The sequence below is a fragment of the Pelecanus crispus genome, chromosome 7, assembly GCF_030463565.1.
Source record: "Pelecanus crispus isolate bPelCri1 chromosome 7, bPelCri1.pri, whole genome shotgun sequence".
NCBI lineage: Eukaryota > Metazoa > Chordata > Aves > Pelecaniformes > Pelecanidae > Pelecanus > Pelecanus crispus.
Genome location: NC_134649.1, coordinates 21,526,963 through 21,546,872, shown reverse-complemented (window position 1 = coordinate 21,546,872; position 19,910 = coordinate 21,526,963). Strand labels below are relative to the sequence as shown.

The 19,910-nt window shown below is 40.2% G+C and overlaps 1 protein-coding gene across 2 annotated transcripts in view; it reads left to right on the top strand.

The window, feature by feature from the left end:
* The first annotated feature begins 2,111 nt into the window (after positions 1-2,111).
* The window catches only part of ETFA (electron transfer flavoprotein subunit alpha), a 33,821-nt gene continuing 16,022 nt past the window's right edge, over positions 2,112-19,910 (top strand). The window contains exons 1-9 of one of the 2 annotated variants that reach the window (XM_075713875.1): positions 2,112-2,150; positions 9,430-9,579; positions 11,407-11,488; positions 11,589-11,671; positions 13,167-13,266; positions 14,485-14,595; positions 15,840-15,941; positions 16,755-16,823; positions 17,869-17,951. In XM_075713875.1, coding sequence (XP_075569990.1) covers positions 2,112-2,150; positions 9,430-9,579; positions 11,407-11,488; positions 11,589-11,671; positions 13,167-13,266; positions 14,485-14,595; positions 15,840-15,941; positions 16,755-16,823; positions 17,869-17,951 — 819 coding nt within the window. The remainder of the gene's footprint in view (positions 2,151-9,429; positions 9,580-11,406; positions 11,489-11,588; positions 11,672-13,166; positions 13,267-14,484; positions 14,596-15,839; positions 15,942-16,754; positions 16,824-17,868; positions 17,952-19,910) is intronic. The other variant, XM_075713876.1, reaches the window with a different exon arrangement.

Genomic DNA, 19,910 nt, shown 5'->3' with positions numbered 1-19,910 from the left:
CCCAAACACTCATTCCATTTTCTTCATTTCTGGGGGACTGGCTGAAGGGTGGAGCCAGGCCCAGGCAGAAGTTAGAGCAGCCCTGGAGCTACTTTAGTCCACGTAATCAGGCACAGGCCCTGAAGGAGGTTTGCCACCTCCTCAGCTCTTCCCTCCGCAGCCCTCCCTCGGGGTTTGGGGAGTTTAGGTAGTGCTCTGAGGCCAGGAAGCTGGAATATGCAGTACAGCTGCTTTTCTCTTATTACAGAGGCATTTGAGACAAAGTAAGTTGTCCACTCAGATGCTTGCATTGCTGGACCTGGTTAGCTTTTGCTGTAAAGCAGTAGTACTTTTTGGCATCGGATGTGAAAATCATGTGGCAGAATAAATTTTAGGGGTGATACTGTGCCAAGGCTGTGGCAAAGCCGAAAAGCCTTTTTGACCAATTTGCCTTTTGCTTTTCTGTGAGGTGCCTCAGAAATGCAGAACGAATCACTGACATGGTGCAGATCACCGCTTATTCTTGGAATAACGGTCCAATGGCTATAATTGTTCAGAGTTTGTTGTTTGTGTTTTGGTTGGGTTTTGTTTTTTTTTTCCTTCTCTAAACCACTGCAGGATGGGAAGGAAGAAACTGCATTTGTGGCTTGCTATCGAGCGATTTCCAGGACGGGAAGTTGGTCAGGAATGTCCCAAATCCATGTGCGCTTGGGGCTCCTGGGCCGGTGGCTTGGTCATTCCAGTGTGGTGGCTGCTGCCAGCTTCTCCAGGACACCAGGTTTTCAGAGAGCCACAGCACATACTTGAGCAGTGAATTTGGCCTGAAACATTTTGCTTCATTGATTTTTTAAATCCCTCTCCTTGCCACCTGGAAAAAAACCTGGAGGTATGGAAACAAGTGTGAGTCCTGGCCTGGTCCCTGTGGCACCCCGGTGCCATGCAAGTGGCAGGCACAAAATGCTTTGCTGTAGTTCTGAGAAATTAGAATAATGAATAATAATAAAAAAGATCTATAAATTATTCAGCGCAAATGAGCTATTCTCCAATGCCACTGCAGGGCCGAGCGCAGGGGTGTGGGTGAGGCAGCTGTAAATCTCTCCCGGCGAGGGGATGCTGTCCTGGGCTGGTGTTCCCTGACCGGTCTTTGAAGCTATCAGACCCGGACAACTGATGGGTCGCGACATTTGGAAAGTGCCATGACGTCCGGCCTCTCCTGCGCACCGCGCGCTCTGTTTCCATGCGATCTCCTGTGCTCTCCCTGTGCACCTAACGCTGGGGCGACCTGGCAAGGCGCGGGCAGCCCCAGGCCTGGGCATGCCCCCAGGGTCAGGCTGGCCGCCTGCCCCCGCCGACCGTGGCCTCCCAGACTCCAAGCTGGCTCCACAGCCGCAAATGAAGACTTTTCCCTTCTTTTTCTTCACGAGGCACATTTTTATTGGCTTGGGACAGGATTTGGTCTGGAGCATAGGCATTTGCCTGCATAACTCCACTTCCTGTTGTTTTCTTCTCTTCAATGGGCTTTAACCCTTTGCGGAAGCAGCGCAGTGGCGAAGGGAAAAAGGAGGCCGCAGAAGGCTGGTGCCGGTGACAAGTCGGCTGGGGCGGGCAGGGCTGCGCGACGGACTGCTGCCCGCTTCCCCTCGGGCCGCTCCGCCGGCGCTGTCCGCGCACCCGTACAGCTGCCGCGATTTCGCTCTGCCTTCTGGTACCGCCCGACCGGTGCGGCCGAGGTGCCAGCCGCCGGCCGGGCTGCGGGCCAGCCAGCCGTGCCTGCAGGTCTGCGGGGCGGGAGCCGCGGAGCCCTCCGCGCCCTTGGGTCCCCCGAGGCGAAGGCCGCCCCGGTTCGCCCCCGCAGCGGCGGGCGCCGGCGCTGATGCACGCCGGGTCTCTGCTGCCCGCAAGGAAAGAACCGTCCCGCCCGCTGCCGCTTTGCGATCGCTCGGCGCTGCACCCCGCGCGCGCCGCCCCCCACAACCGTCCCGCACGAGCCGCCCCGCGCGCCCCTCTCCCGGCGCGAGGCGGGGGGGGGAAGAACTCGCTGCCGCTGCCCATTGGCCCGCCGCCCCGGCCAATGAGGCGGCGGGGTGGGGCGCGGCTCTCGCGAGAGCGGCGCGGGCCGGGGCGGCGGAGCCATGTTGCGGGCGGTCGCGGCGCAGCGCCTGCGGCGGGCGGTGAGTGCGGGCGGTGGAGGGCGGGAAGCGCGCGCGTGCGCGCGCGCTCGCTCGCTCGCTCGTGTCCCTTCGGCCGCGGGGCGGCCCGCTCCGCCGCGGCGCCCGGCGCGGGGTGCCGAGGGGTCGGCCGCCTCCCCTCCGCCCCGGCCGCCTTCCCTCCGCGCCCAGTGGGGCAGAGGTGGCGCGGGGCGGGGCGCGGGGCCGAGCTCGGCCCGCCCGGCACCGGTGGCCCAGGGGGTGTCCGGGGGGCGGGCGGCAACAGGCGCCGCCGGGCCCGAACGCCTCGGCCGGACTCCGCTTCTCTTCCACGCTGCGGCTGTGAAAGATAAAGTTTCTGAGCGGGTGCCGGGTGTTTAAGAGGCCCTTTCCAGTGCTCGCTGCAGGCAAGAGTTGAGGATTGTTGTCCTGTGTGAAGAGCTAACCTAGTCGTAAGGGGAAGTCTTAAATTTCGGGGAGTGGTCGCTCTCATCCACCCTCGTACAGGACTAGCTGAGGAACAGGAGTACTTTCCTTACAGCTGGAAAAGGCTCTTGGAGTTTGACACTGCAAACTCTGACAACGTTAGAAAGAAATTTGCGGCTAAAGGAGAGGCTTTCTGGGGTTTTGAGCGGTTAATACAGTGTTTCTCAGCTACATGAACTCAGCTGTGCAGAAATGTGATTGCTTTAACCATCACAATCTGTGGACCGAAGCTAATGGGAAACACTTGTTGCTTTTCTCTATTGACCTTCATATTGCTCAGCTGGGAGGAGTGCTGAGCTTTTGAAGGCCGTTTGTTGCTCGATGTGTCGTAGTGGCTATGTTACCAAATTTAACGACTAGGTGAACTCAAGGTTAGTTGGAGTAGATGATTCATGAAATGTCCCTGAATATCTGTTCGATCTCATAGCATGCACTAGGAGACACTCCCACTAGAACTGTGTGTCAATAGCCCTTCTAAAAGAGCTTTAAATCTCGCAAATTTCTTTTTGAGCCCTTCAAGGCTTTTACAAGTATTACAGTTCTGTACAGCTTTAAAATAGGAATTACGTATATATTAATCAGTTTCAGGTACTAAAAATGGCTTAAAAGAAGAGCAAAGGTAGACCAGGACATATGTGATTTAGTTAATCTGAAAATTATAACTGTTGTAATCATGGACATCTTTCAGCTATTGTTAGGCTGTAGGCTTTCCAGAGCAAAGGTCTTGGTGATCTCTGGAGCTCCTAGAACATGTGGTACGGCTGTGTCAGTAATACTTTACTCTCATGATCACTGCACAATCCGGTTTCACGTCCTGGAAACGTGAGGGCAGCTCCTTGTTTTTCAGCCGTATGCATCTAAACTCAAATAAAATCTAAAATAAAAGCCAATAAAACATTGTGTGCATCTTCAGTGTGTGGGTAGTGACATAGTCTGCAAGAGAAGCAAAGCAAAGTCCAGTTCAGCACTGCTAATGCTCCTGCAGTTCAAGAGACTCTAGAGAAAAACAGGATGCGAGACCTGTAAAGTATGAGCAACGAGGAAAGGCTGGAGTTGCGTATCTTAAAGGTGGGGGGAATATGAGACTGCAAGTACACAAAAAATTGGTGCAGGGATGGGAATAAGCCATTTCACCAGTCCATGGATGATAAAATAACAGTTGGCTTAAATTTCAAGAAAGCTGCTTAAGATAGCTACGAAGAGTTAAGGTAGACATTAAGAAATCCTTTCTAGTTGAAAGGATAGTAAGTTTTTGGAATAGGTTGCCTAGGAGTCTTCGTCATTGACACATGCTAATGATAAGCCACGCGGATATGTTGGAAATAACATAGGTATGGTTGCTTGGCATCTGATGGAAGATAGCTTTGTACGAGCTCTTGAGGTCCTTTCCAAACCTGTAAAGATAGGAAATTGTGATAATCAGGATTGTCTTGCAGACTTTTAGTTAAGGAGCATTTTGAGGTCACACATTCCTACCTTAATACAACAACAAACAGATCATGTATTCCCTTAACATTCTCTGTTCTTTATCATTTTTATCATATAACAAGTGTCTGCCTTTTTGCCTATTCACAATGTTGGAGTTTTTTTTCCCTTTTTTCTTATATGACATTACACAGCAGTCTGGGGCCAAGTTGGTTGTAGGTGGATATAATGCCAATGCCTTTAATTTTGTATCCAGTTGTCATTCAACCTGTGTTGAAGTTAGAGTTTATCCTAAGGATATTCATGAAGGGCAAGCATGCTTGTCTGACTGTTTCAAGTCATAAATGAATCTCTTCATCTCCCTCACTTCTACCTCCACGCTCCATCAAAAAATGCCCAGCAATAAAGAGTGAAGGACGTTGTGGCTCTTTCTTAAGAAAATGATTTTGCTTTGTGTAATATTTCAGGGTTCTGTTGTTTTAAAGGTCCAGATAGAATAAAAGCTGCATTTGCTTCTGCAGTATGGTTTTTTGGAGGCAAGAGATGCTTTAGAGTTGGCTTAAACAAAATAATAGGCATGTTCTTCTGAAGCTGTTGGAGATCTTCAGGTGAAAGTGGTCTTAACCATCAGGTTTTCTTTCTCACTTTGTAGTGTAGTATTTTACCATATAATAGCTCTTGAATAAAGTGAAATGTCACTCGCTTAATTTTTACTGATGCTGAGCAGGTACTCTTATTTTATCTTTACAGTGTTTTGGGGGGACCCAGTTTTCACAGCTGTTGAGTCTTTTGAGTTCCTGTTGATTTGTTCAGAGCTTTCAATTTCCTGGTGTCCCTGAAAGCAGTGGATTTTATTTCAGTCATATATATCTCATGATGCATGTGTGGGTTTCTTGGTTTTTTTTTAGCCTGAGATAGTTCAGATAAATAGGCTTAATCGCCTGAAACACACCTTACTCAGAAAGTACTGGGCTACATTTGTAGTCTTAGGGAATACTTTGTACATATCCTTCAATTGTCATTGATAAGCTCAGACTACTAACTTTTAAAATATAGTCATTTATCTTGAGTTCATTTTCAGTAGTGTTGTCTGTATTTCAAAACAGCTTTATTGCTTTGATTTGTGTTAATGGCTTGCGTGGGATATATCTGGAAAAGTTTCTTCTGTATTACAGCTTTCTCTTGCTGCTGCAATTCCTTTTTAATTTTAAGTCTTTACTGTGATTCCTAAATAAATGCTTTTTATAAGTGTTTTCTTTATTTCTTTTGCTGTTCTTTGCTGCAGTTATAGCTCCTTTTCAGTTCAGGTGCCTTTAGTGTTGTCTTTCTAGTTAGCATTTCCTGGAGTTAAATAGTTGTCACTTAGACCTCTTCTGTAGCCAGATCTGTACAGAGGTTCTAGGAGAAGTATAAGCTTTATTGCTAGAGCTCCCTCCTCTCCCTGAGCTTCCCATATATTTTTTTCTCTTTTTTTTTAAGTTTTGCAGCTACAAGACTGTATATTAATAGAATTAGGCATTGTTTTGATGTATAGGAGTGTAATAGTAATACCCCAATTCCTAGTTCCTGGAGTCAGTTCTTGGGAATTTTGCCCAGTGGTAATGGGCCTCTTATGAGATACATAATTCCTACTAAGCAGTTTTAAAATTTTGATTTCTGGCCAGTTTGCTTTTACAGCTAAGAAAATCAGCTCTAGAGATACCTTTGTGAATCCAGTTGTTAGGTCCTTTTGCCTTGTGAATTTCTATTTTGATTTAGTTCCCAAAACTGTCAGTGGTTCCTCTGAAGAGGTTGGGAGGCAAACTTCAGTTTCCTGGGTGAAGTTTCTAACAGCCTATTTTATATTCATGCATATTTGGAGTGTGGGGCCGTGTAGAATACACATGCTGGAGCTCTTGCATTTCTGGAAAGACGTTTTGGCCATCACATCTTTTGTTCCTGTGCTTGCCACGTGTGTTACTTCCAGAGCCGATTTCATAATTCATTCATAATTCATAATGCGTAAAATGCATTACAGCGAGTGTCCTTGGAGCAGGCTGCAGGCAGTTAGCTATCGACTATTGACTGTAGAGGGCATTGATACCTGTCTGCTCACCAGTCTCGCCAAGCAGTAAGCAAAGATTTACACCACTTTTGTCTGGGGTTTTCCAGCTGTTAATATGTATGTTTTGTAGCATATAAGCAGCAAATCTGTATTTAAAAAGTGCCAGACCTGCTTGTGCGCTGTTCAGGTGACCTGTCTATGTGCTGAAAGACCAACATACATTCAGTTTGCATTGGTGTTGCTGTGAAGAGCAGATCACCTGTGCAAACTGAATGAGTACTTTGGATGTATGGGGTGTTGGCCTCATGCGTGGGTTTATCTGTGCGCGTGTACTGGGCACGTCCAGATTTCTAACATTTCGCTGGGACAGTAGCAGTGAGTAGTCTCAGTTATTTTGTCTGAAGTCTAGAAATTCAGATATTATTCTTAAATTTTTCACGTTCTGCTTAGAAAATACTGCTGGGTTTCTCAGGTGGGGAGCAGAAAGAAGCTTTGGGGAAACTTGAGATGATAGATTCAGTGAATCCTTTGGTACTTTGCAAGTGACTTAATTCATGTATACTGCACATCTAGGTTACTCTTACCAACTTTCAGACATCTGGAAGTCAGAGGCCAGGTTTGCTCTACAGTAAATGCAGGGGGGAGTTGGAAACTCCAGTTTTCCTTCCTAAATGTTTATTTTAATATAAACTGAATCACTGTCTAGAGTTTCCACCAGAGAGGAAACGTAGATGTTTCTGCTGTAGTGGGAACGTAGGTGCCTAGCTTTGACTTATATCTAAATCTAGGTGAAATAAATTTACAGTTCTACTGGTTGCTGATACATGTTCATAATCTACTGGCAAGCTTGAGAAGCCACTCGATTGCCCAAATTTGTAGGATGTTTAACTGTAATTGATTTCTTTGGATAGCCTGATTTTCCGCAGCTTGGTTTTCACCAGGAGCCTTTTGTGGCACAAGCGCTGAGTGCTGTTCCCTCTCAAGGCGTTGTTTTCGACAGTTTGGTTGTTCTGTGTGTCTTACTTGTGCTTTTTATCCTTGCTGTCAGCTGGTTGGGTTTATACTCAACCTTCCGATTTTATCTAGGCTGGAAACTAGACACCCTGCCCAAGTACAGGTGGAGAAATTATGTCCATGAAATAATGGGCCGTTCTCACATACGTGCAGCTGGGCAAGTTACTTCATCAAAATAACTACCTGTCCTCTTCATTGACTCATTGCAGATTCTCAGTTTTCAGGATCGTATGTGATTGGATGAATTACCCTCTGGTTTTACTGCAGAATCTTTATTATAACAAACAAAAGTCAGTTTGGTTTTGTTTATTTAAAAAAAAACAATTTTACATGTGTTAGTACATTAAAATTCAGACTTGCATAGGAAACTTATTTGTCATCTGGGATTTTTACCCAAGATTTAGAATGGGACTTCTAATTTATTTTAAATCTGGTCTTGTCTTTGTGTTCAGAAATGTCATGCATGTAGGCATAAAGAGACCTTTCGGTGTGCAGTTCCCACAAATATAAAATGTGCAGTTATCAGTTTAGAAATATACCTAGTTAATGCTGTAATATCCAGTCTGCTCAAGCAACATCCATTGCTCTTATTCTTTTTGGCTAAAAAAATTATTTCTCAGTTTATTCTAGAATTGTTTGACAGAATGATACAGAGCCCCTCTGGTGGTGCGTTACTTATTTAGGGAAAAGATCATAGTATAGTTAGAATTAAGTGCGTGTTTAAAATGCATGCAGCTCCCTTTGAAAATTTGAAAACTTCAGAATCTTTCAGGAGCACGGTCCACTTTACCCTGCGACACAACTAGAAATCACTGGAAAAGTGGGCTTTTTGCCACAAAAGCATGGATTTAGTCTTCAAATGGTGACTAAAACCTCGTAACTTTTATTGCAAATGATGTATGAAACATAATCAAAAATATGGTGTCTGATCTATATTGGCAATAAATATTTTGTTACTGGCAATTGGCTTCAAATAATGTTAGGATCTTTAATCATAACAAGTAAGCTTAAGCATGAAAGATGAAATGCGGAGCACTTTTACAGGAATTGTTATTGTTTTAATCAAAATGACAAATTACAATCCTGATTCTGCAAAAACTTATCTTTGTATTTATATTTTTATACTGTGATTAGCTTCAGGGAAGTCCTTGGTATTTGCTTTCTCCGTGTGAAGTTTAGCATGTTGGTAGGCTTTGTGTGGTTGAAGTCCACATCCAAATTTTAGCCTCTCAGATTTTCTAAAGCTTTTTTTTTCTAGTTTACGTGGTGGGTAAGTGCATATTAAGCGTGAAGGGAGATGGGGTGAGAATATATGTTTTAAAAAGTAGTATTTGGCTGTGCAGTCTTTAGCGTTGTGTTAGTATTTGTGCCTTGGCCATATTAATGAATATATTTTGTTTTCTGTGTGTTCCTTATTATATTGATCATAACTCAAGTCTTGATTTACCCTTTATGTAGGAAAACAAAGACTTGAAGGATAATAGTCCTGTTCCCACCCCAAACCCTTTCCCTACCCTAGTATTAGGCTTGGAGGAATATTTCAGATTCACCTGAAAATTAGAGAGGAAAGTCTCAGAGCTTAGAATATTTTGATTTGGTTTCATGGCAGTTCTTTGCCTTCTTTTTCCCCTCTTTTTTTCCTTTTTTTTTGCTTTAGAAGTTGAAGTCTGTGTGGATGGTGAATTGGGCAAAATTATTATTAAAGGACTGTTAAATTGTGGTGGTAGACCAAGTGGTCAAGTGTCAAATGTTTTAAAGGAAAATAGAAAAAAATGAACCTGATGCTTATCAACAGTTCTATTAGTGTGTTTTCAGGCTGTGAGCCCTTGCTGCTTAATTGTCATCCTGCCACTGCATACAATTTTGCCTTTATACATAACTAATTTAAAAAGTGTGTTCTCTAGCTAAATTTTAGCTAAAACCTGTAGTGGGGAAAAAAAAAGAAAAAACAACCACCCCAAAAAAACAGCAAGTAAATACTTATTTGCTGCCATTGATTTCCTTGAGCCTTAGTCTTGCTGGTCTAAACTGAGCTTGAATGTAATCTATTAAAATTATTTTCTTAATATTGTTTAATATTTTCCTGTGGAGGTTTAGTTTAAACGCTGCATGTTATAGATATGCTGAAGTCAAGCAAGTTTATACCTGTTTTTTTATACATTATGTATTCTGCCTGCTTAATAAAAATTACCTAGATTTAGCCTATTTTGTTTGACAGCAGTGTTTTACAGTTTGTATAATTAATAACTTTCTGTAAAGCTTTTGATGCTCTTAGGAACATTTTTTTTACTTAAATGCTAAGTATAAAACTCCTCTCTCTCTCTTTCTTTCAAGGCATCATTGCTCCAGAGGTTTCAGAGTACATTAGTCATAGCAGAACACAACAATGAGACTCTTACACCCATTACACTAAATGCTATCACTGCGGCAAAACGTCTTGGAGGTGAAGTTTCTTGTTTAGTGGCTGGTACCAGTTGTGACAAGGTAGGAAATGCTATTTTTATATGAATGAAATAATGAATGCAGTGAAACAATACTTGGTAGCATTTTGGTCAGCCTGAAAAATAATCCGTAGTGAAGAGGAACTGTGCCAGGAATTGCTAATCTGCCGGAAACGTCCTGCACTTGAAGTGCTTCTCTTCTGAAGTGAAAATATGGGTATAGATTTCATTTCACATGGGAGAATATCAATATCAGTTGTTACAAGCTTAAGCAAACAAATTTTTGTAGGACTAAAGGACAGTTAACTTTTAAAACAATATTTCCCTGTAAAGTTTGAAAGACAAATACTGCAGTGCTAAGAACTTGGAAGGAAGCTTGCACTTGTTCAGATGGAAACCAGCAGAAACGAAACAGCACAGTGACGAATAGGGCTTCTGAGCATCTTGCTTTTACTAGTCAATTGCAGAGTCTGTTTGCAACCTAAAATTCCGAAATTAGTGCTTCTTGACTTTATCATATAGCTTAAGTCTAAAAAAAGTTTCTTTTGTGTTAGCTGTTGTTTTGTTAGTCTAATTTTTACATGCAAAATCTAGAGACAGTATAGTTAGTGACACTTTTCATTCCAGCACGATGTACTCTTGTGTGAACAGTAGAGGTACTGTTGTAATAATTATGCCTAATATTCTTCACTCTAGGCTATTGTTTATGAATTGTTATTCTGAAAGCAATATGTAGTGTATCTCATGTAGGAGGCATACTTAAGGCAGCTACTTCACAAATAGGTAGAGACCCCTCAGTGGCCATTGTAAACTGAGACCCACGTGTTTGAGGTGGAGACCTGGAAGCAAATATTTATCTAGATCAAAAAAAAAAAAAAAAAAAAAAAAAATTGCCTGATATGTCTGTCTTTGCATTTCCTTATTCTTTGGCACTTGCATAGTAGAAAAATGATCGGGAATGTTTTGTTTGTTTGTTTTTTAATACTGAGTATATTGTGTCTATTTGGCAATGTATGTCATGCTGGGAAAAAGTACTTTACAAAAAATGAAGGTTTGCGGTGTTTTAGGTGTCTTGGTAAGAATCCGTGTTGATAGGACAAAAGATCCAGTTACTGAAACAGATCTTCTGTAGCAGCTAGTATGGACTTTTTGTTTATTTTCTCTTGTTAATTTTTGAGGGTAAACTGATACTCAGCAAACTCAGTAAAACTGTGCTAGTTCTGGGATGATACATGTGGTCTCCAGACACTGCTGTCAGTCCCCTTCTCTCTGATCTGCAACAACCCTTTTATCATTTAAACTTCACTTCTGCAAATTTAAAGGAAAAAATGCATAAATACGGAATTGAAAATATACATCGCATCAGTAGGCAAAGAGTCAGCTGCAAACAAAGGATTGCTCCTAAAATTTGGACAAGGATCATAACATTGCTGTACATTTGTATTTGCATTGTATGCTTGTGCAGTAGATACTGACCAATTCAAAAGAAAGTAGGATTGGTTTCTTGATGATTATATCAGAATACTGAGCAATAATCCTCAAGTGTGATTGTTGTCATCTGTTGTAATAAATAACGAGATCATTGTGTAATCCTGCATAAAGGAAGCAAGCTTTTGTATGTTTGATTTGCTTTGTAGTTTTCTTATTCACAAAATTCATTTTCATTATCCCATAAGGCTCTATGCTATGAGTTGGAAGATCTGCATTTTGTTCCATCAGGTTCATTCTGATTTTGAAATTCACATACTTTTGTGCTCCAGTTTTAACAAATCTATAGGCTGTGAGCTCTTTGCAGCAGGGACTCTCTCTCATTATTTGCTTGTGGTGCCTGTTGTAATACAAACTAATAATAATTCATTTGTAATCATAGGTAGCACAAGAACTCAGCAAAGTGCAGGGTGTTGCAAAAGTTCTAGTGGCTCAGCACGATGTATACAAGGGATTTCTAGCAGGTGAGAGTTGTTCTTACCTATTGACAAAAGAAATGGTATTTATATTTGCGATTGAAAATAGGATAGTTGTAAATTTTGAGCAATATATTTTTATCCTCAGAGGAGCTGACTCCCTTGATTGTGGAAACTCATAAAAAATTTAATTACACCCACATTTGCGCTGGAGCATCTGCCTTTGGGAAGGTAAGTAGATCAAAGTGCATCAAAAATTTCTTGTAGAAAAGAGACGTAGACACTGTTGTATGTAAGAGTGAATCAAATGCCTGAGAGAGGTCAGCCATGGACGGTTGTGAGTTTCCAAAAAAATGTTACAGTAGTTCGCTTAAGAGGTCATTAGTTAGAGACGCTGATTCAAGTCTGAGTTTTATTATGGGCTGACTTGGACAAAGGAATCATGTAGAAGAAGTATTTAGCGGTAACCAGCTAGTTCTGTGTACACAAGGCAAAACGTACAGTAACACAAAATAGATTGAGTGATCTGAAAGCATTATGAAAATTGTAAGGAAAAGTACAGTAAATTGACATAAAAATGTATCATTTGCATGTTGAAATGAAAGTGTGCAGACCTATTGGAAGCAAATTTTTTTTGGAGGGGGGTAATTGCATCTATGATGCAAGTCACGTAAATTGAAATGTCTGTAAATACATCTAACACAGATCCAAGTCCTAGCCAAGATCTTTTTTAATGAAAATACAATTTTTCAAAACTCATTTTTTAAGGAGTGTGTTTTTAAGTACGCAGAGAGCCTCAGTACTAACAATCTGGTCAACGTGGTGGTGCGGCTAAATTAGAGAAAAAGGATACTTCAGAAATCTTGCCAATGTGGGATGAATAATGACATCAGCCTTCCATCTGACTACTTTCACTTCCAATCAGAATCAGTCCATATACTTGTAATTTTGCTAAGAGAAATCTTTACATACCTTAAATGTTAGGGTTTTTTAAATTTTATTTTTTCTTTTTATTTTTGATCTGCAGTGTCTTAGTAAAGGTTAATAGCTTTTGCTTTAAAGCTTATGGTTCCATTTTTGTGTGCTTAATGTGAGTAAAGATTTCAGAACTGGTTGGTTTGTGTTGTACCAGATCAGGAGGGGGGCAAAAAGCAAGCAAAGCTCTTGCTATCGTTAATTTCTTCATGATATATGTTGCTCTTTTTATGCTTCTTCCCATTCCTAAAGGTGCTAAGTAATTTTCTAGAGTCAATTTCAGAGCAGAAGAATATATATTTTAATATTAATTTTTAAAGTAACAATTTTTTGGCTTTTGCAGGGAGAGTGCAGGGATTTTTTTTCTATTGTCTCTGGTAACTAGCTTCCAAAAATGCTTTCTTTTTCTTTGAAGTGCTAAGAGCTCAGCAATCCATAATTGTAAATTTTCTGAGTAAATTGCATCTACATTCAGTTTTAAACTATTGAAGCAAATAAGCCTCCTAATTTAAGATATTGAATTAAGGATTTACTTATGGTAAGTCTCATAAAATGTCTAATGTTATTGCAGTAATGGGATTTTATTTGGCTGCTAAAGCTATATGAATAGCCCTACAAAAATCTTACAGTTGTATGTGCCTTTTTACTCACAGATAGCATGATATGAAGTTAAAATTGGGACAACAGACGTTCTTTTACTGACCATGTGCATTTTACTTAGCATTGCTAACTTTTAATTTTTAACTTCTAGAATCTTATTCCCAGAGTGGCTGGCAAACTTGATGTTGCCCCTGTTTCTGACATTATTGAAATTCAGTCACCAGACACTTTTGTGAGAACTATCTATGCAGGTGGGTAATCACAAACGGTATGTGTTATTTGTGCAATAAAGGACCCAATACTGATAACTTTTCTACATAATCCTGTTGTTAGTACCTTGGAATATAGTAGGAATTTTCACTTTACGATCTGAATTGCTGTAGTTCATAAAAATGAAACCTGGGGATGGACATGAAGCTCCATGTGTGAGAAAGCAAGTAATCCCCACAACCTTGGTACTGTCAGTTAGAAACCAGGTCTATCACTTTAATTAATAGAATTTGGTAATCTCCTTTATACATACTGCATTTCTTTGTTAATGTACTTCTGACCAGATTTTGTAAAATGTAAGACATTAAGTTAATTGTCCAGCTTTATTTAATATGACTAGCATTAGTTCTGATTTAAGATACCACAGGGTTATTTTTCCTAATTATGAAGACATTGAACTAATTATTTATAATATTTAATTGACTTAATTTGCAGTTCTTTCTTTTTCCAGTCTTGTTTCTCTAATGCTTGTCTGACACAGTGTTTTAATTTAGATATGAGCTCATTAGCTTGTGTTCCTTAATTTTACTCTACAAGATTGTACTGTGTGTACCAGCGTGATATTAGATTTCGAATTAACGTTACCAGAATGTGGTTTGTGTTGCACTTTTAAGTTGCTTCCTAGTAATTCACAGTTTCAAGATGACTTTGTTTATGAATAGCTGGTGTTGCAGCATTTTTCTCTTGTAATGTTCCCTGCTGCCTCCAGTGTGAAGTAAATACCTTGTATTATACATTATTGAGAGAAACACAATCCCACAGATACTTGGAGCAGGCCTCATTGTCTTTGTTCTGGTGAATTCATGCAACAGGATAAAAGATCTACTTTGAATTATGGACACTCTTTAAGAATGACACTTTCAAAGTAGGGGTTTTTTTCCTCCCTTGTGAAATTTAAAAGCTCATTCATAAGAGATGCTTTGAATGCTCTGTATCTTTTAAAAATAGAGGATTTGTTATCATGCTTCAGAAACATGGAGGTAAAAAGTAAATTAAAATATTTGTAATCTACATTTATTAAGTGCCTAGGTTTCAAGTTTTAGTCATGTAAAAGTGCAGTTTTGGGAAGTAACTTTCTGAATGTTGCCTGTTCTAGTACAACTGCTAATGTGTTTCTGATATTAATTTTATTTGTTTTTTAAAAAGCATAGTATGTCTGATACTATCTTCTTCAAAAATATAATGTGACCCCTTTTTAGGAAATATTCTTTGCACTGTGCAATGTGATGAAGCGATTAAAGTATTTACCGTACGGGGAACTTCTTTTGAGGCTGCACCAACAAGTGGTGGTAGTGCCAGTTTAGAAAAGTGTGAGTATTTGTTCTGGTATTTTGTCATTTCATGTAATTGAGTTAGTTTTGCTCACTGCACGGTGATGTTTTTGCAGAAGTGTTTTGTCAAAGCAAACTGATTGTTGTAATCGTAGCTTTATGCTTTTAATACGGGTACTTGCCTTTTTAGTGGTGTCTGGTAAGGGAAGATACGGGTTATCTGCTCACTACTTTGACTAGAAATGGAGATTATCTGTGCTGAAATCTGTGCCTTTTTCACTCGCTGCTTAAACCTCTGCCACTGCAATCTTGAAACTTTCCCTTATTTAAAGTTACAGCTGTTTGAATAGCCAGATTGATTTTTCAAAGCAAGATTGAACAAAAATAAAAGTGGCTAGCTATCCACAAGTTTGGTTTAATCGGTCGTATTTCAATTGAGATAATAGGTCATTACAGTGTCTAGCTAAATTAGTAGCAGTTTAAATTGATTTAAGAACACCCAGTTGTTGTTTTAGATCAGTTTTAACTAAATCAGTTTAAATTATTTTTTTAATGAAGTCAGTGTAGCTTTGATGATAATAGAGAAATTCAGTCACAGAATCACAAAACAGTTGAGGTTGGAAGGGACCCCTTGAGATCATCTAGTCTAACCCCCCTGGAGCGGGTTGCCCAGGACTGTGTCCAGTCAGGCTTTGAGTATCTCCACAGATGGCGACTTCGTAACTGCTCTGGGCAACCTGTTTCAGTGTTTGATCACCTCTACTGTTTTTTGCTGTGGGCCTTTCTATGCCTGTGCTGTAAATCCAGCAGAGGCAATCATTAGTAATGTGCTCTGTGTGTGTGTCCCAGTCCTCATATTTTTCTGGGTGGCTTACTACCTGCACCTGAACCATCCTGTATTTCCTAACATCTGTGGATGTTAGGAAACAAATGCTACTTGATACTTAAGATTAGCATATTGCACTGCCATTGCACTACTTAATTGGCTTGTTTGCCTGTCTTAATAAGAACCACGCTTACTGTGCTGAGTTGATATCAGTGTATTGCTTATACAACAGACCTTTGTTTTAATGCAGCCTGTGGTATAGATTACCTAAACACAGCTAATTAAAGAGGCTTGTAACTCAGAGCTGCAGAGCAATTGCTGATGGTAGTTAAAAGCTTGTGGTAGAATTGGTTATAGAATTAACTTTTGCATTAAGTTTAAGCTCAAATTTAAAAGGTTGAAAATACACACTTTATCCTTTTTCTTGCGGATGGTTTTTTTCATCTGATGAATGCAGTAACTCCTCCACCGCCTGTTGGTCTGTCTGAATGGATTGAGCAGAAGTTGACAAAAAGCGATCGACCAGAACTTACTAGTGCAAAAGTGGTTGTATCAGGTGGTAAGTAGATAATATTAAAACTGGGTTATGTTGCATTTAAGTAATGGTACATCTTCGTTAAATAGTATCTGTAGCAGAACACTGTAGTGTGATACATGAAAAAAAAACCTTACAATGTAATTCTGAAATACGGCATAGGGGGCCAGTGGGAATGCACCCAACGTGTACGTTTCGTGAAGAGGCAAAACATGAGTTTAACATATGCTAGTAGGCTTTTGAAGAACATTGTCATATTTGGTGAGTCCCTTGAAAATTAAAGCAATATGAAGTGCTTTTAGATCCAAATCTGTCATGTTAAAAATTATTGCTTATCATCACAGGCAGTCCAAACATTATTATTTAATGATGGCTTTAATGATTTTAAAAATCATCGTGTTTGTATTCTGCTCTTCAGGTACAAAGTGATGGACTGTGATTTTTTTACTGTATGCCTATGGCTAAAAAAATGATTCCTTAGTTATCCCACCACAGAGTTGCATACCTAAAGCCAGCAGAGGGAGCACAAATTAGTAAAAAAATCCTGTTTCCCTGATTTCAGAGAATGATCTTGATGGTGCTGTGTGCAGGAAGTAAACTAGACAGAGTGGTGTTGGTTTATACATATGAAATAATAATATTAGTCACAAAAACAAAAGCTAAATCTCCAAATATTAAGTACTGTTTAGTAATATATCCAAAAATACCCTATGCAAGCATATATTTGTGCCTTTGCAGATGCAAATACTCATACAGAAAGTTTATGTAGGCAATAAAAAAAAAATCTTAAAGCATTTTATATTCTTTCTTTACCTTTTTTTCTTCTTAACTTTTAAGGGAGAGGCTTGAAGAGTGGTGAAAATTTTAAGTTGTTATATGATCTTGCGGATCAATTGCATGCTGCAGGTAAACTTGTTTTCTTCCTTTTTTTTTTTAACCCTGGTTGTTATATTTAAAAAGGTCACATTAAAAACAGTGTTTATCTTAAGTCTTTTATTTTCATGTCTCTATTAAATAAATTCTCAAAATCCTGTTAGTTTAGTTGTAGATAAAGTTTTGTCTTGTCCTTGTGGTCAACTGTGTATTTAAATGCCTGTGTATGAAGCAAACTGTAATATTCTCTGTCGTTCTCGAATCTCCAGAACACAAGCTCACAAACAAAAAGCGAAGTTGTATAAATTAAAAAATGGTTGTAGCTTACTTTGAAGAGCTGATATTTTCTTCGTACAACCTTATGTACTATTCCTTTACAAAATCCCTTTCACAGTTCTTGTAGTTTGAGTGGCTCTGTCTTTTTGCTGTGCTTTTGCATGAATAGGAGAAAACTGACCATGTACAGTGTTTCAGCAAAAATATTTTAAGTAAAGGTTAGGGGAGGAGGAGGAACTGTTTGCATTAACATTTTAACTACATTAGTTTTAGATTTCACATGTAATAATAAATTTACAGTTTTACATGAATGGCTTTGGTTTTAAATTTGTGGCGTTGCTAACTAAATGTCCGTGTGGCATTTTCAAGTTTACTTTGATATTTTTCTTTACTATGCCTGACTTTTGAGCTCCACAGCAATATAAGATGGCACATGTGTTCTGTTCAAATTTGGAGGAACATTATGGGAAGGCATTTATGGGAAAATCCTCTTTTGACAAAGCAGCAAGAGAAAATAATGGAAATATGCCAGACTGAAATCCTTCGTTTTAAATATATGGCCCTTTGGTGCTGGGAGTAAGGATTTCCTGTTGCTTATGAAGTACATTAGCACTTAGTATTTGGAAGTTTCAGCCAGTGGTATAGAGAAGGATTACTGTGAGAGCTTTTAAGAGGGAAGTTTCTAAATACGTGCCCTTGGAGTGTGGGACTTTTCAGTAAAATACATGTGCTTTTATGGTGATAGAAATTTGGCTCGCTAATATTTTAAAAGAAAACACTGGAAATATTTTCTTTCAACTAGTTGGAGCTTCCCGTGCAGCTGTTGATGCTGGCTTTGTTCCTAATGACATGCAAGTTGGACAGACAGGCAAAATAGTGGCACCAGTAAGTATGGAAATATCTTTCATAAAAGAGCTGTGATGTTTTCTAGCATGCATTTGCCTTCAAAGCAAATGCTTAGAAATTACCTAAGTCTTCATACTGAGCCTAACAGGAAAATCTTGTGTGCTCATTGTGATATTGTCACTTGACCATGCGTTTGCAAAACTACAGCAGCAAGCTGTGATGTAAATCTCTGCTCTGGGTCAATCGGAAGTGTTCTGCAGACAGTTTTGTCAGACGTTTTGCATGCTGGATTTTTTCATAGTTGCTTGTGCTGAACCTTTTTTAGTTTTCTAACAGCCATCACTGATATGCTACAAGATGTCATTGCCAACATAAACTTGAAATTATATTGATATGTGGCTTGATCTCTGGGAAGTGTGGTTTTTGTTTTTTTTACAGGTGATGATTTTTTTTTAAAGTTTTGGTAACTGTAACTGGATTATTGCATTATATTCTAAGCAAAATTTTTGTAAGAGATGGAACTGCAAGAAACTTAAGAGATAAATAATCTACAGGTCGGCTGCTGTAGAGTGAAATACCAAGAAGGGCATACTCAATTAGAGTGGCTTAATATTGGGAAAAACCCTGCTGCACGTATTTTCTGCTATGCATCCTGATATCAGGGGACTGATTTCGATTCGTGTCTTTTCAGATCTGGGGGCAAGGCCTTTCTGTCATGTAGAAGTCTGAGACTACCTTCATTGTTCCTTATGACCTGGGGAAATGTGGGGAAACTGGTAGACAGATAAAGCACGCTTGAGCATTTGTAAATAAGAAGGTACAAATGTAGCTCATCTCAGTGTGGGGTAGAATGCGCGCTAGCACGTACTGAGATGTGATGATCATGTCATGAGTAGGGAATTGTGACTAAGAATGTGGGCAGGTATGGCAATATCAGATGTACACTTTGAGCTACATAATCGAGGAAACATTTAGCCTTTCAGGAAGCAGTTCTCTTTGGTGAGTGTGTATGGCAACAGAAGGCACCAAAGAGCAACTTTTTACTTGTTAATGGTTTAATGAGCCCAGAAAGGGACAGCGAGCTGGAACTTAGTAGAGAAACGTGTCATATTTCAAATGCTGCATTTAACAAATTGCAGTAATTTAAATAATACTAAAAAGCTGTACATGTCCAAAGCCTTGATAGGATCTGAAATGTACTGCCTTCGTACCATTAAGAGCTGCAAATTTGAAAACTTCAAACCATGACCATTGTTTTTCCAGTAATGCATTCAGCAAGATAGAGCCGTGCTTGAAGATATCAAAGACAGGAACTTGTGATTCCTGCAGTCTGCTGTCAGTTCTGCCTGCTGGGTTTTCTTGAATAGGATACTTCGTGCTTCTGAGTTTTTCTGTCTTGAAATGGGGATAGGGATGTTTGCTGCTTTTTCTTTAAGTCCTCATCAGAGGCCTTCTGATGATAGCCCTGTAGGGTTAAGTGGAGCTATTTCTAGGCACACTAACGTTTAACCTGTAAATCTATATGATAATTGTTGTGGTTTAGCCCTAGTTGGCAACCAAGCACCACACAGCTGCTTGCTCGCCCTCCCTCCCTGGTGGGATGGGGGGAGAGGATCAGAAGAGCAAAAGTAAGAAAACTCATGGGTTGAGATAAGAACAGTTTAATAATTGAAACAATAATAATAATAATAATAATGAAAAGGAGAACAACAGGAGAGAGAGAGAAACAAGACCAGGGAAAACAAGTGATGTAATTGCTCACCACCTGCTGACCAATGCCCAGCCAGTCCCCGAGCAGTGATCACTCCCCCCCGGCCAACTCCCCCCAGTTTCTATACTGAGCATGATGTCATATGGTATGGAATATCCCTTTAGCCAGTTTGGGTCAGCTGTCTTGGCTGTGCCCCCTTCCAGCTTCTTGTGCACCTGGCAGAGCATGGGAAGCTGAAAAAGTTGTCGACTAGTGTAAGCACTACTTAGCAACAACTAAACCCATCA